Raw genomic sequence first — 16,195 nt, 5'->3', positions numbered from 1 at the left:
CAGAGGAGAGATGTTTCTTCAAATTCAAACCCGATCACTGTTCCCTAGGAAAGCAAATATCTTCCAACACCTTGAGATATTTTCCCACTCATTTCTCGGCGGACATGTTCGCGCACATTTCTATGGTAGTTCTATCACAAGCAGAATGACATTAAATAAGAAAAAAAGGAAAATAACAATGTGTACCAACCGTGAACACTGGAGGAGTTTCCTTTGGGATGTTCTTGTGCAAGAAGAGAACCATCCAGAGGGTCACTGGTGTAATATTCGAGCTGATTGATGGAATCAATGGAACCAGAGACTAAAAGTCAACACAGCACAAGCGACAGTTATTAAACTCTCCAATTTCAGGTTCCATATTTTACTTCTACTTTTTTGTCTCTTCTGATTCCAACTTCTGCCGCCCTTTGACCTCTCCATTTCTCCGCTTATCACGTCCAGCCTTTGTGAAGAGCTCCACTCTTCTCCCTCAAATTCACTCATCCGCAAATTAACCCCCCCACCCCCCACCCCCCCCCCCCCCCCCCCCCCCCCCCCCCGTATGGATATACTTGTCATATTTCAGATCTTGCCCCACCTCTTCCCCTCGCTTCTTTCTATTATCTGCCTCCCCGTGGTCCTCTTGAAGAAGGGTCCCGTCACCTCTCTGCCCATTTCCCGTCATAGATGCTGCCTGACCGCTGATATCCTCCAGCAGATTGTTTTTAATGCCTGACGTACATGTTGTTTTTGTTTTCTTTTCTATTAAGTAATCATTAATGCGGTTGTTGGAATTGAGGCCATATTTATCCTTTCAAAAATGGATGTCAGATGCAAATACTCACCTGAATCATGTGTCTGGTTGAAATTGCTGGCAGCAGGAATATCCTCAATCTCTTCATAAATTGCCAGGTAAAAGCCGATCGGTGATCCCCTGCCACTAATATCTGCAGCTGCCGGAGACACGGTTGGGTTTAACTTACTGACGTGCAATGCTTCAATTTAACAGTTCAACCTTTGTGAACAAGATGCAAAATGGTAACGCGTTGATAATCAAGGTAAAGTGTTGGCGAGCAGAAACATCGAAGAATCCCGCTGCATGGCTAATGTCTAATTGCAAAAACAAGCTAATGATATTAACATCAGGAAGATCTAAAGCATGCCATGTCAGTAGGACTTTCTCACGTTGGCGATTATTACATTCTGGGTGGCGTTGCTAGGTATTTGCAGATAGCAGCAGTGTTGCGGATGGTGACGAGAAAAGAAATTTTAGCAGGTTTAGGAAGTAGAAACATAGAAACATAGAAAATAGGTGCAGGAGTAGGCCATTCGGCCCTTCGAGCCTGCACCGACATTCAATATCATCATGGCTGATCATCAATTTAGTATCCTGTACCTGCCTTCTCTCCATACCCCTGATCCCTTTAGCCACAAGGGCCACATCTAACTCCCTGTTAAATATGGCCAATGAACTGGCCTCAACTACCTTCTGTGGCAGAGAATTCCAGAGATTCACCACTCTCATCGCAGTCCTAAAATATTTCCCCCTCATCATTAAACTGTGACCCCTTGTTCTGGACTTCCCCAACATCGGGAACAATCTTCCTGCATCAGTCTGTCCAACCCCTTAAGAATTTAGGAAGTTTCTATACGATCCCCCCTCAATCGCCTCATAAATTCTAAGCGAGTAAAAGCCGAGTCGGTGATCCCCTTCATATGAAAGTCCTGCAGCATCCCAGGAGACAGGCTGGGTTGAACTTACTCTGAAATGCTTCTATGGCAACAATGTAACCTTTGTGAACAAGATGCAAAATGGTAACGCGTTGATAATCAAGGTAAAGTGTTGGCGAGCAGAAACATCGAAGAATCCCGCTGCATGGCTAATGTCTAATTGCAAAAACAAGCTAATGATATTAACATCAGGAAGATCTAAAGCATGCCATGTCAGTAGGACTTTCTCACGTTGGCGATTATTACATTCTGGGTGGCGTTGCTAGGTATTTGCAGATAGCAGCAGTGTTGCGGATGGTGACGAGAAAAGAAATTTTAGCAGGTTTAGGAAGTAGAAACATAGAAACATAGAAAATAGGTGCAGGAGTAGGCCATTCGGCCCTTCGAGCCTGCACCGACATTCAATATCATCATGGCTGATCAATTTAGTATCCTGTACCTGCCTTCTCTCCATACCCCTGATCCCTTTAGCCACAAGGGCCACATCTAACTCCCTGTTAAATATAGCCAATGAACTGGCCTCAACTACCTTCTGTGGCAGAGAATTCCAGAGATTCACCACTCTCATCGCAGTCCTAAAATATTTCCCCCTCATCATTAAACTGTGACCCCTTGTTCTGGACTTCCCCAACATCGGGAACAATCTTCCTGCATCAGTCTGTCCAACCCCTTAAGAATTTAGGAAGTTTCTATACGATCCCCCCTCAATCGCCTAAATTCTAGCGAGTACATCCGAGTCTATCCAGTCTTTCTTCATATGAAAGTCCTGACATCCCAGGAATCAGGCTGGTGAACCTTCTCTGAACTCCCTCTATGGCAATAATGTATTTCCTCAGATTAGGAGACCAAAAGTGTACGCAATACTCCAGGTGTGGTCTCACCAAGACCCTGTAAAACTGCAGTAGAACCTCCCTGCTCCTATACTCAAATCCTTTTGCTATGAATACTAACATACCATTCGCTTTCTTCACTGCCTGCTGCACCTGCATGCCTACTTTCAATGACTAGTGTACCATGACACCCAGGTCTCGTTGCATCTCCCATTTTCCAAATCGGCCACCATTCAGATAATAGTCTGCTTTCCTGTTTTTGCCACCAAAGTGAATAAACTCGCATGTATCCACTTTGTGACAGAAGTGACAGATAAGTGAGAGATACGGATTGCGTTGCATCAAATGAATGTTAAGAGATGGGGAATAAGGAAGTCCTAGTTCATTAAACGCGAGGGAAGTGCAACATCTCGATGTGATGAATAGAATCTAATCAGAATGTTCTGCAGCGGGTCCGCATTAGTGAAATGAGTCAAATGTTGAACAGATATTTGAACGACGGCCACGTGACCAATCGAACAGGCATCCAACAAGAAACTATTAACATTTCCATTCTGTTACTACAATTGGAGAATTCCAATAGAACCGCTAAAAGAGTTACAAAATATACTTATTTCATAATGCAAGAACATTGAGAAAAGTGGTTGGAACCGGAGTCTCACTGAGTTGTGAAATACTATCCGGAACAATAATTGTGACAAGTTGAACCTCACCTCTTTTTGCTGCCCGTCTCCGTGATATCATCATCAGTGCGAGTAATTCACCGATGAGGACGATTCCAAGGGTTATACAGGCGACAACAATCATAGCGGGCATCTTATTCCCCAACACTGAAATACAAATTTAGGGATAACTTCATAACAGACGTTGTAGCTTCATAGTTAAAGCAGGCGCAGCGAACTTTCATTAATTTTCACCTCTGATTGTGCATTTTCCTTCGCCACGAATGTTCCCAATAATCCTCTGGGGGCATTGCAGCAGATTAACACGTGAGTGGAAACCAATAAAAATACTAATTCTCAATCAGGCTTTGTTTATCTGGATAATAGCTTGCACTGGCTGCAGCCGCGTGAAACCTCATGCCATGGAGGACAATTTCGACCGAAGCAAGTTATTTTCATTTCCACTCACATTTCCACTCACAGGTCTGGATTTGGAACGATTGCCCGGTCAAGAACACATACAGATATCCCCAGATTAGCCGCGTGTGCAAATAGATTGTGCGATTCAATGATCATTACCAAGCATCTCGCGACAGAGGAACTCGAAAGATACATTTCCGGAGTCGAGTCTGGACTAGTTTAATAAAAACAAGACAAGCAATAACACTCATAATTAGGGCTCTGCCGTTGACGTTTAGTTTGATATGTTTCTGCCGATGACAACTACACAGGGGCTATGGCGCCACAAAGAGATGTGGTGAAATCAACGGAATTCCTGTCGTGTTGGGCGGAACGGGATGAATACAGAACATATCGGAAAGTCCTGATTCCTAACCAGTGGCGCCCTGCATCCAACTAGCAGATACATAATTATATTCAAACATAATGTGTATCCACAGAGCTCGGCACACACCCCGTGTCATACAATCCAAATCAGAGGAATACTGACACCAAGAAGTGCATGTTCTAAATGTTGACATCGTTTTGCTCAGGTGATGCTTGTTACAAAGGGCCGAACTTGTATGAAATGCATTAAGAGTACGTCATCAGGGGTATTTCGACAATACTTTATAAAAGAGCGAACCCTTTTCTGCACTGACTCGAAATGCAACTCTCAGTTAGGAATAATGACACCGACAAATTCTTCTCAAGGTCACAACTTATCTTGGTTCCAACACATGATACCAATTCATTAATAGCCGCTACTCTAAAATCAGTAATCATAACCGAAAAGCGCATAGAAATTCTACCAACTGCCACCTTTCATTGAGACAGCTCATCGCCACTTTATTGGGGGTGGCGAGGGCGGACAACAATGCGGACGTCCGCATTCTGTGCCGTCACAAAGATATTTTGGCTGTAGTTGGGCACAGTTTTAGAAGTTTGCAAGACTGGTTCGAATACTGGGCTAAACAATGTGTAAGCTATCCATCGTGTATTTTAGTAATTAGCAAATCGTACCAAGCGAGTATCAGCATTGTCAGCAAAGATTGGAATTTCATACATCAACATCGCGTGAATAATAAATACCTGAAATGATGGAGCCAGTGGGAGTTAACACTGGACCTGTGAACATTATTGCAAACACATATTATCAACTTAATCTAATTAGGTTTTCTGCATTAAAGAAACAAAAAAACACATTTAATTATGATTTTAAAGTCAATGATCCAGGAATCTGTCGAACAAGACGTACCGGAACAAATAACAATGACATCTTCCTTGTGGTCACAGTCATGCTGACCGAGCGGTGAAGCCATACAACGGGACAGGAATGATTCACTTCCTGTGCATTTGACTTCATCCAGCCAGATATCCCCAGAGACTGGGGCAATGGGAGCCGCTCCTGGAGTCCAACGAGCAGCGCCACATCCCAACTGCCTGCAGACGACATTGGCATCGGCAAGATCCCAGGAGTCATCACACACGGTGCCCCAGCTGTTGTTGAACAATAACTGAACCGTTCCGGAGCAATTGTTGTTGCCGCCATCAAGCCGCAGTGGTAGATCTGTAAAGTTACAAATAATCACTTTTTATGCGTTAAATACACATTCGGAATTGACGTCAGGCTGATGCTAAAATTAATAAAGATGACTCGCCTGGTAAACGGCGAGATTGAGATTCATTTCCTTCGTCACAGGCCTTTCCACTGGATCTATCTGGCATTTGGGCATCTGTGGAGAAGAGGTGGATGCTGACGGTTTTATACATTCAGGTTTAATATGTCAGCCGCCAAATTATGTCTTTCTTGTTTTACCTTCACATGCAACACCTGCATCCTCCCAGTGGTGACAGTTGTGTTTTCCCCATGGGTCTGACTGACACTGCCAAAGGGTCGACTCGTGCGAAATACATTCCATCTCATCGAGCCATATGGGCCCAGAACCCGCTCCATATTTCCAGGCGCCATAATACGATTTGAGAGGTCCACATTTCATTTGTTTACAGATCACTTCCGCTTCCTTTCCGTAAAGCTTCTCGTAGCACACTGTCCCCCATGTCCCGTTGTACCACACTTCCACTCTCCCTTCACATCGATGCTCTCCGTTCACCAGGCGCATCTCTTTGTGTTCTGTGTACGAAACGGGCAATGTATAGATCATCACAATGTTTCCATCATCAGGCAGCAAAGATTCTTTGTCGCTGAACAAAAAGGCGCATCTAGTTTAACAAAGCAACAAATCGCCGGAAAACACTCATCAGCGAGGGTTAGTTGGGAAAAATAACTGTGTCAGGGAATCACAAAATGAGCTGCTCAGTCAAATTGCCGACAGTGGAGGGGAGGGGAATATGCATCTGGCGGTGAAATGTTGTTGGAGTTCTGGGAAATTGCGAAAGATCAAACACTGGAAGTGGATACTGGTGGGATGGAAGTTAAATGAACGAGGAAACATTGTTCTTGTCCATGATGAGCGGACGAAAGCAGAGATTCCAGAAATAACTGAACGTCAATAATTGGCCAATGATTCTAGAATCTTTCGTGAAGAAACTCCACGGGTTAACACTTCAAAGGGAACGCTCACTTCTTGACCCGCTGGTCCTTTCTTCTAATCAGCCTCCCACATTCCCACTCAAGCTCTGCCCCTTCTCTGTGTGACCTCCTTCATTGTAAACTCCGTTGCAATAGATGCTCGAGGTACCAAGTTCCATCTCTGCCTGGGAATTTGAAGTTCCACCGCACTCAATAACGAATTTCGCATAGTTAGGTTTATCGATGTTTCTCTCTGAATGTATGACAACTGTCGTTCCTATCTGTCAGTGTTTGGAGTGGGCGCAGAACAGTTTGAATAGAGGTGCAATTTTTAATGGTGAGAGGGAAGAGCTTTACTGTGAGAGGCAAAGATTAAAGAAGATGTCCGTGCCAAGTTTCCCACACGGGGAATGGCGAGTGCCTGAAACATGCTGCCAGGGTTGGTCGTGGAGGGAGATAGGATATTGACATTTAGAAGGCTTTTCCATCGGCATATGCATATGCGGGGAATGGAAGGGAATAACAAGGACAGGCAGAGCAGATTAGTTCAATTTAGCATTATGTGCGGCGCGGTATTGTGGGCAGAAATGTCTGTTTGTGCGCCGCACTGTTGTTTGTTCTAACTTCCGTAGACCTGGAAAACTGCTGATAGAGAAACCAACAGAGCTGCGCGTGGAATGAGTTTGATGTTGAGTGGGTGACAACTTACTCAGAGTGAAGCCTCTGCACCGTTACCCGCAGTCAATGCTCCCTTTGAATGCTGTAAATTATGTATTACATCTCTGGAATGAATCCTCCCATCCCATGCTGCAGGGAATCAGCAGATTGCAGGTACCCTTACCAGAACACTTCACTGTCACATCTTCTTTATGACTGCAATCGTGTTCACCCAGTGGTGCGGAGGGACACTCCCAGAGATATAATTCGTTACCCGAGCATTTTACTTCATCCAACCAAATAGGACCACGACTTCCTCCACAGTATCCAAGAGGTTTATCTTGCAAAGCATATCCACAACCCAGCTGCCTGCAGACCACGTTATCGTCAAGCAGATCCCATAAGTCATTACAAACTGTGCCCCAAGAACCGTGGTAATAAAGCTCCAGTCGTCCAGCGCATGTACTTCCACCCCCGGTCAGTCGTAATCGGCGGTGGTCTGTTGAATAACAACAAGGTTTATGTTATTATTGTCACCTTTACCGTGGTACAATGAACAACGTTTGCATGCAATCTCATCGGATCAATAGATACTATACATAACTACAAGCAAGTCACTCTCAAGTACAATTGATAGAGCAACGGGAAACTACAATGTGCAGAATATACTTTTCCGCATCGGAGCGCACCAGTTCTATCAACAAAGTCCGAAGTCCGCAATGGGGTAGAGGTGAATCGGACAGTATCCTAGCTTATGGAAGGACCGTTCATAAGCCCGATAACAGAGGGGAATACACTAAAACAGGGGGTCCCCTATGTAATTGCACTTTATGTCTGTCACTTGGTCAGAATTTCTGAATCTGCTTAAGCAATTATATTCACAAAGCATTTTACATTTAGCTCGGATTTAGCTCAGAGAAAATCTAGAAGTTGAAACATAAAATGCTGGAAGCCTCGGCGTGTTGGTTACGGTCTGAACCCACAGACTGGCCCTCCGACTTCAAACACTGCGGAGATACATACATGGACATCACGATCATCCCAGCTGGGTGACCATAGCGACCGATTTCTTGGTTCGACGAAACTGCCCTCAGGACCACACTCGGTTCACAGTGGCAAGCAGAGACCATGCCATTCGGTGGTTTTAAATGATTCATATAAAACCGGATGTCTTCAAGGTCTGGGCCATGGGCTCCTCGTGTCTCCACTGGGGGGCGCTCAGCCGCCAGGGCTGTCAAGCGAGGGGGTGGACCAGACGATGGGGAAGCGACCAACATGGCGCTGTGGCTTGTTGTCAAAGCGCCCGACTGTCCGTTCACAATGATGGTCAGGAGAGCTCAGTGAGAACGCGGTGATGACGTCCGGAATAACCCGCGCACGCGTAGAATTGCTCATTGGAAGCAGGCCCCGAAATCCAAGTTTGACTGGAGCCAGCCCGGCAAAACCACCAGCTGTCCCTCCGAAATAACTACATAACAATTACAGCACGGAAACAGGCCATCTCGACCCTTCAGGTCCGTGCCGAACACTTACTGTCACCCAGTGCCATCTACCAGCACTCAGACCATAACCCTCTATTCCTTTCTCATCCATATACCTATCCAATTTATTTTTAAATTATATAATCGAACCTGCCTACACCACCTCCACTGGAAGCTCATTCCACACAGCTACCTCTCTCTGAGTAACATAGAAACATAGACACATAGAAATTAGGTGCAGGAGTAGGCCATTCGGCCCTTCGAGCCTGCACCGCCATTTAATATGATCATGGCTGATCATCCAACTCAGTATCCCGTACCTGCCTTTTCTCCATACCCTCTGATCCCCTTGGCCACAAGGGCCACATCTAACTCCCTCTTAAATATAGCCAATGAACTGGCCTCAACTACCCTCTGTGGCAGAGAGTTCCAGAGATTCACCACTCTCTGTGTGAAAAAAAGTTCCCCTCATCTCGGTTTTAAAGGATTTCCCCCTTATCCTTAAGCTGTGACCCCTTGTCCTGGACTTCCCCAACATCGGAAACAATCTTCCTGCATCTAGCCTGTCCAACCCCTTAAGAATTTTGTAAGTTTCTATAAGATCCCCTCTCAATCTCCTAAACTCTAGAGAGTATAAACCAAGTCTATCCAGTCTTTCTTCATAAGACAGTCCTGGCATCCCAGGAATCAGTCTGGTGAACCTTCTCTGCACTCCCTCTATGGCAATAATGTCCTTCCTCAGATTTGGAGACCAAAACTGCACGCAATACTCCAGGTGTGGTCTCACCAAGACCCTATACAACTGCAGTAGAACCTCCCTGCTCCTATACTCAAATCCTCTTGCTATGAAAGCCAACATGCCATTCGCTTTCTTTACTGCCTGCTGCACCTGCATGCCTACCTTCAATGACTGGTGTACCATGACACCCAGGTCTCGCTGCATCTCCCCCTTTCCCAATCGGCCACCGTTTAGATAATAATCTGCTTTCCCGTTTTTGCCACCAAAATGGATAACCTCACATTTATCCACATTAAACTGCATCTGCCAAACATTTGCCCACTCACCCAGCCTATCCAAGTCACCTTGCAGTCTCCTAACATCCTCCTCACACCTAACACTGCCCCCCAGCTTAGTGTCATCCGCAAACTTGGAGATATTGCCTTCAATTCCCTCATCCAGATCATTAATATATATTGTAAATAGCTGGGGTCCCAGTACTGAGCCTTGCGGTACCCCACTAGTCACTGCCTGCCATTGTGAAAAGGACCCGTTTACTCCTACTCTTTGCTTCCTGTTTGCCAGCCAGTTCTCTATCCACATCAATACTGAACCCCCAATGCCATGTGCTTTAAGTAAAGACATTCCACCTCATGTTACCCCTAAACTTGTGTCCCTTAATTCTCAAATCATGTCCTCTTGTTTGAATCTTCCCTACTCTTAATGGAAAACGCTTATCTACGTCATCTCTGTCTATCCCTCTGATAATTTTAAAGACTTCTTTCAAGACCCTCATTAACCTTCTGTGCTCCAAATAATAAAGACCTAATTTGTTCAACCTTTCTCTGTAACGTAGGTGCTGAAACCCAGGCAACATTCTAGTAAATCTCCTCTGTACCCTCTCTATTTTGTTGACATCTTTCCTGTAATTTGGCGACCAAAATTGTACCCCATACTCCAGAATTGGCCTCACCAATGCATGGTACAATTTTAACATAACATCCCAACTTCTATACTCAATGCTCTGATTTATAAAGGCCAGCACACCAAAAGCTTTCTTTACCACCCTATCTACTTGAGATTCCACCTTCAGGAAACTATGCACAGTTATTCCTAAATCCCTCTGTTCAACTCAATTCGCTACCATTTACCATGTATGTATTATTTTGATTTGTCCTGCCAAGATGTAGCACCTCACACTTATCAGCATTAAACTCCATCTGCCATCTTTCAGCCCACTGTTCCAAATGGCCTAAATCTCTCTGTAGACTTTGACAATCTATTTCATTATCCACAACACCACCTATCTTCGTATCATCTGCATACTTACCAATCCAATTTACCACACCATCATCCAGATCATTGATGTATATGACAAACAACAGTGGACCCAACACAGATTCGTGAGGCACCCCGCCAGACAAACAGTTATCCACCATTACTCTCTGGTATCTCCCATGCAGTCACTGTTGAATCCATCTTGCTACTCCACTATTAATACCCAACAATTGAACCTTCTTAACCAATCTTCCATGTGGAACGTTGTCAAAGGCCTTACAGAATTCCATATAGGCAACATCCACCGCTTCATCAATATCCCTCGTAACCTCTTCAAAAAATTCAACAAAATTAGTCAAACATGATCTTCCAGGCACAAATTCATGTTGACTGTTCCTAATCAGACACTGTTCATCCAGATGATTATACATGTTATCTCTAAGTATTCTTTCCATTAATTTGCCCACCACAGAAGTCAAACTGACAAGTCTATAACTGCTAGGTTTACTCTTAGAACGCTTTTTAAACAATGGAACAACATGCGCAGTACCCCTATCCTCCGGCACCATTCCCGTTTCCAATGACATTTGAAATATTTCATAGCCCCTGCTATTTCTACACTAACTTCCGTCAATGTCCTAGGGAATATCCTGTCAGGACCTGGAGACGTATCCACTTTTATATTTTTCAAAAGTGTCAGTACTCCCTCTTCTTAGATCTTCATAGTTTCCATAGCTACCATACTTGTTCCCCTTACCTCACAGAATTCAATATCCATCTCCTTGGTGAACACCGAAGAAAATAAATTGTTCAATATCTCCCCCATCTCTTTTGGCTCTGCAGATAGCTGTCCACTCTGACTCTCTAATGGACCAATTTTATCCCTCGTTATCCTTTTGCGATTAATATAGCTGTGGAAACCCTTTGGATTTACTTTCACCTTACTTGCCAAAGGAACCTCATATCTTCTTTTAGCTTTTCTAATTTATTTCTTAAGATTCCTTTGACATTCTTTATACTCCTCAAGCACCTCATTTACTCCATGCTGCCTATAATTGTTGTCGATCTCTCTCTTTTTCCGAACCGTGCCCAATTTCCCTTGAAAACCATGGCTCTTTCCAATTATTACGCTTTCCTTTCAACCGAACAGGGACATAAATATCCTGTACTCTTAAAATATCATATTTAAATGTCCTCCATTTCTCTTCTACATCCTTCCCATAAAACAAAATGTCCCAATTCACTCCTTTTAAATCCTTTCACATCTCCTCAAAGTTACCTTTTTCCCCAATCAAAAATCTCAACTTTTGATCCAGTTCTGGCCTTCTCCATAATTATATTGAAACTAATGGTATTGTGATCACTGGACCCGAATTCTCCCCAACACACACCTCCGCCACCTGACCTGTCTCATTTCCTAACAGGAGGTCGAGCACTGCCCCTTCTCTAGTAGGTACCTCTATGTATTGCTGCAAAAACACCGGAAGTGGCGGCGCTGCCTTGCAGCTGCGGCTCGCCTGCAGTCCGTTTGTCTTTTCTATTTTTGTATTCTTTTGTCCCGTTGTTACAGTTTGTTTCGGTTTATTTTAGTTGTGTATGTGTGGGGGAGGGGGTGGAAGGACATGTTTTTTTACTCTTCCTTCGGGGGGGGGGGGGGGAATGCGACCTTTCTTGCCATATCTCCGGGCTACGTCTCAGTCTGCGCCGTGGCCTATAGTGGAGCTGGCGGCCTCCAACTGGGGCCGACCTCGAGGCTCCGGAGGCAGAGCCGGACTTACCAACTTCGGGGCCGTGGTGGCGTTGCGACCCGTCTTCCGACCTGACTTCGGAGCCTCTGAGGCTCGGCCGCGGGCCAGTGGACAACATCATCGTCGGGACCTCGCAGGTCACAGGTTAGTGACCTGTTTTTCCGGAGCTCCCGCAACACAGCTTCGTCCGCTGGACTGGAGGGCGGCAGCTTCGACCGCCCCGGGCCGCGGTGTCTGAACCGGTCCGTTCGCGTGGCTAGGATTCAGCCGCGGGACTTCCTTACCACCACCCGGCGGGTTCACAACATCGAAGGCCTGGATCGCCTCAGCGCAGAGGGAAAGCAAAGAGGGAAGCGACAAGGACTTTGGGGCTTTTGCCTTCCATCACAGTGAGGAGTTTCCAGGTGGACTCACTGTGGTGGATGTCAAACTGTGTTGAGTGTGTGTTTTGTTATTTATTCTATGTTATGACTGCAGGCTAAACCATTTCGTTGTACTGAAAAGTGCAATGACAATAAAATTGAATCTGAATCTGAATCTGAATCTGAAAAAAGTATCCTGCACACATTTTACAATCTCCAAACCATCCAGCCCATTTACAGAATGTGTTTCCCAGTCTATGTGTGGAAAATTGAAGTCTCCCACAATCACTACCTTGTGCTTTCCACTAATATCTGCTATCTCCTTACATATTTGCTCTTCCAATTCTCGCACCCAATTAAGCGGTGTTGCTACACCTTTACCATTTCCCAGTTCCACCCAAATAGCCTCCCTAGACGACCCCTCTAATCTATCCTCCCAAAGCACTGCTGTAATATCTTCCCTGACAAGCAATGCAACATTTTCACCTCTTGCAACTCCAATTCTGTCACTCCTGAAGCAACGAAATCCTGGAATATTTAGTTTCCAAAAACAGCCATCCTGCAACCATGTTTCACTAATCGCCACAACATCATACTTCCAGGTGTCAATCCAGGCTCTAAGCTCATCCACCTTTCTTACAATGCTCCTAGCATTAAAATATACACATTTAAGTAACCCACTGCCTCTTATTCTCTGTTTATTATATTTTTATTTTTTCTCCTCTACATGTTGGATCTGAGTGCTTCCCTTCTCTGTCTCCTGCCTCACACACTGTCTACTAGCTTTCTCCATTTGAGTCCCTCCCCCCAACCGTTCTAGTTTAAAGTCTCCCCAATAGCCTTTGCAAATCTTCCCACCAGGATATTGATCCCCCTCGGGTTCAAGTGCACCCGCCCTCTTTGTACAGGAAACACCTTCCCCAAAATAAGTCCCAATGGTCCAGAAACTTGAATCCCTGACCTCTGCACCAGTCCATCAGCCACGCATTTATCCTCCACCTCACTACATTCCTACTCTCACTGTCGCGTGGCACATGCCGTAATCCTGAGATTGTCACTTTTGCGGTCTTCCTCCTAACTCCCTAAATTCTCCTTTCAGGGCCTCTTCGTTTTTTCTACCTATGTCATTGGTACCTATATGTACCACGACCTCAGGCTCCTCTTCCTCCCATTTCAGGATATCTTGGACACGTTCAGACACATCCCAGACCCTGGCACCAGGGAGGCAAACTACCATCCGGGTGTCCTGATTGCGTGCACAGAATCGCCGATCTGACCCCCTAACTATTGAGTCCCCTATTACTATTGCCCTCCTCTTCTTTTCCCTACCCTTCTGAGCAACAGGGCCGGTCTCCGTGCCGGAGGCCCGGCCGCTGGCGCTACCCTCAGGTAGGCTGTCCACCCCAACAGTACACAAACAGGAGTACTTATTCCCAAGGTGTACAGCCACCGGGCGACTCTCTAATCCCTGCCTCTGCCCTTTGCCCCGCCTAACCGTGACCCACGTGTCTGCCTCCCGAGGTCTTGGAGTGACCATCTCTCTGTAACTCAACTCTATGACCTCCTCGCTCTCCCTAGCCAGACAGGGGTCATCGAGCTCCTGCTCCAGGTTCCTAACACGATCCCTTAGGAGCCCCATCTCGACGCACCTGCCGCAGATGTGGACATCTGGAAGGCAATCAGACTCCATGACTTCCCACATCTGACATCGAGAACAGTAAACTGTCCTGGCCCTCATTCTCTCCCCTTACCCAGGATACAATACAAAGTACTGGAAGAAATCAGCAGGGCCGGCAGTATATAGGGTTACTCCTAGTCAGCTGCTTCCTTTAGTCCGCTTCCACCAATCAGCGGCTTCCTCAAGCCCACACATTTTGAAATGTGATGGAGCGTTGCAAAGTGGGCCTCCGTTTTTAAACTCACCGCCCGGACGCTGCTCCAACCGCTCCAACCGCTCCTGGGCCTGGTGTGATGTGTTGTTCCACACCACACCAGGGCGTTTCTTGTGTAGACTTTTCCTTCACACGCTCCACTCCTCACCATCGCCTGCTATTGTATATTGTCCCCAGTGTGTAAGTGAGTTGTAGTCTAGGGGTGGCAGTTGTCGGGAGAGCACAATGGACATCGTGTAAAAGGGGATTTGATTATCTGCGCGGGAATTATGAGCCCGAGAGCCAGATGCCGATCTACATATCTCTACAACTCGAATTTCCTTGTTTTTATTAATCTTTCACAAAGTTTAACATTTTTAAATTTCAAACTTTGTTACAATATTCACCTGAACACAGGACCCCAACACCGATGCTGTCAGTGAGAAACGGATCCATGGTAAATGTGCTGCAATTTCGGAGCTGCGTCTCGTCCCCTTCACAATAAACGTGGTTCACCCACACGGGCAGCTCACTCTCTCCGTACCTTGAGGAATTGTAGGCGAATATGGCGGAGCCGCAGCCCAACTCACTGCAGACCACGTTTGAATCATTGATGTTCCAGGAGCGATCCTGTACTCGCCCCCAGCTGCCATTGTGGTAAACCTCCACTCGGCCGTCGCAGCGGCTGCCCCCATTGCTCAATCTCAGAGACCAACTCTCATCTACAAAACGAAACAGGTTGAATGAAAAATTTAAACTGAAGCCAAAACATTCCATACATTATCAATATGTAGCTGGTTAGCTACTACTTGTAAGGGTTATTTGCTGCCACAGTTGCCCACATGTCATTTCGGCAGATAAACAGCGTACACAAAAAAGATCCTCTGCGTACACAAAAACGCACAACGAGTAATATATGTGTCCAACCTGGGGAGCCGGGTCCAGCAACAAGAAAAACAACAGTCTATTGATGAAACACCAGTAAACGATAGTCACCCATTCATCAAATAGCTAATGTGCTGATCAGAAATGAATGCGTACGCTCGGCGGGTCCCGCACGTCGCTTTTCCAGACCTTGGGCGGAGTCTTTTGGAATTCTTCCTTTCATTATGTTCGCTATCAATAATGGAAAGTGTTCAGTGGGTCATTTAATCTCGTTAAAAAATGAATTTCCCGTTTCCAATTCTACATTGAAAACCCGCGAAACCGTGCCAGTCTCTCCTCTTACTCGCCCACTAGTAGGTCACAAAGCGTCTAATCGCGCATCCAAAGTGAAACCCATGACACATTGCTGCTGCAAATATCATATAACCATATAAGATTATTGATTATTTAAGATTATTTAAATGAAAATATCATTTATTTATATGTAGGAAGGAACTGCAGATGCTGTTTTAATCCGAAGATTTAATTCTGGAGTAACTCAGCGGAACAGGCAGCATCTATGGAGAGAATAAGTGCCTGTGTATTTTACGTCGGAGTCACGTGAGTGATTCCGTGATGAACCCCGCCAGAGCGCACGCGTGTTTTATGCCTTAGCGCATGGCGCGATGATTGACTGGCAGACGAGCTGCTCCTGCCAGCGGTAAATTTGAACCTGAAGGTAAGTTTTTAAGTTTATTCCCAGGTTATGTTTTGTCTTGTAAGAATCTCTCCTTACAGAGTTTCCTGTTGGATTTCGGGGCGCAGTCCGGACGGGCCGCGCGGAAACCTTTATGGACCGCGGGGATTGCCAGTCACGGACTGCTGGGAAGCCCGGTCACGACGTCGGGGAATCCCGGCCACGGACCGCAGGGAGCCCGCTACGGAGACCGCGGCAGTGCGGGTAGCGGGCGGCAGTCGAATTCACATTCTGAGTCGCTGGCGGTGGAGCCAGCGGCTTCAGCCTGATGCCGGTAGCACCTAGG

The 16,195-nt window shown here is 45.8% G+C and overlaps 1 protein-coding gene across 1 annotated transcript; it reads right to left on the bottom strand.

The window, feature by feature from the left end:
- Window positions 1-3,224: 3,224 nt before the first annotated feature.
- Window positions 3,225-7,336, bottom strand: LOC129713265 (deleted in malignant brain tumors 1 protein-like; the record flags this gene model as incomplete). Its single annotated transcript, XM_055662202.1, has 4 exons — window positions 3,225-5,237; window positions 5,460-5,863; window positions 5,971-6,023; window positions 6,944-7,336. Coding segments are annotated over 4 exons (1,263 nt in total), but the record flags the coding sequence as incomplete, so codon positions are not given.
- Window positions 7,337-16,195: the final 8,859 nt, after the last annotated feature.

Source organism: Leucoraja erinacea, chromosome 35 (genome assembly GCF_028641065.1).
Source record: "Leucoraja erinacea ecotype New England chromosome 35, Leri_hhj_1, whole genome shotgun sequence".
Taxonomy (NCBI): domain Eukaryota; kingdom Metazoa; phylum Chordata; class Chondrichthyes; order Rajiformes; family Rajidae; genus Leucoraja; species Leucoraja erinaceus.
The sequence above is the reverse complement of the archived record's forward strand: the minus strand, read 5'-3'. Positions and strand labels throughout refer to the sequence as shown.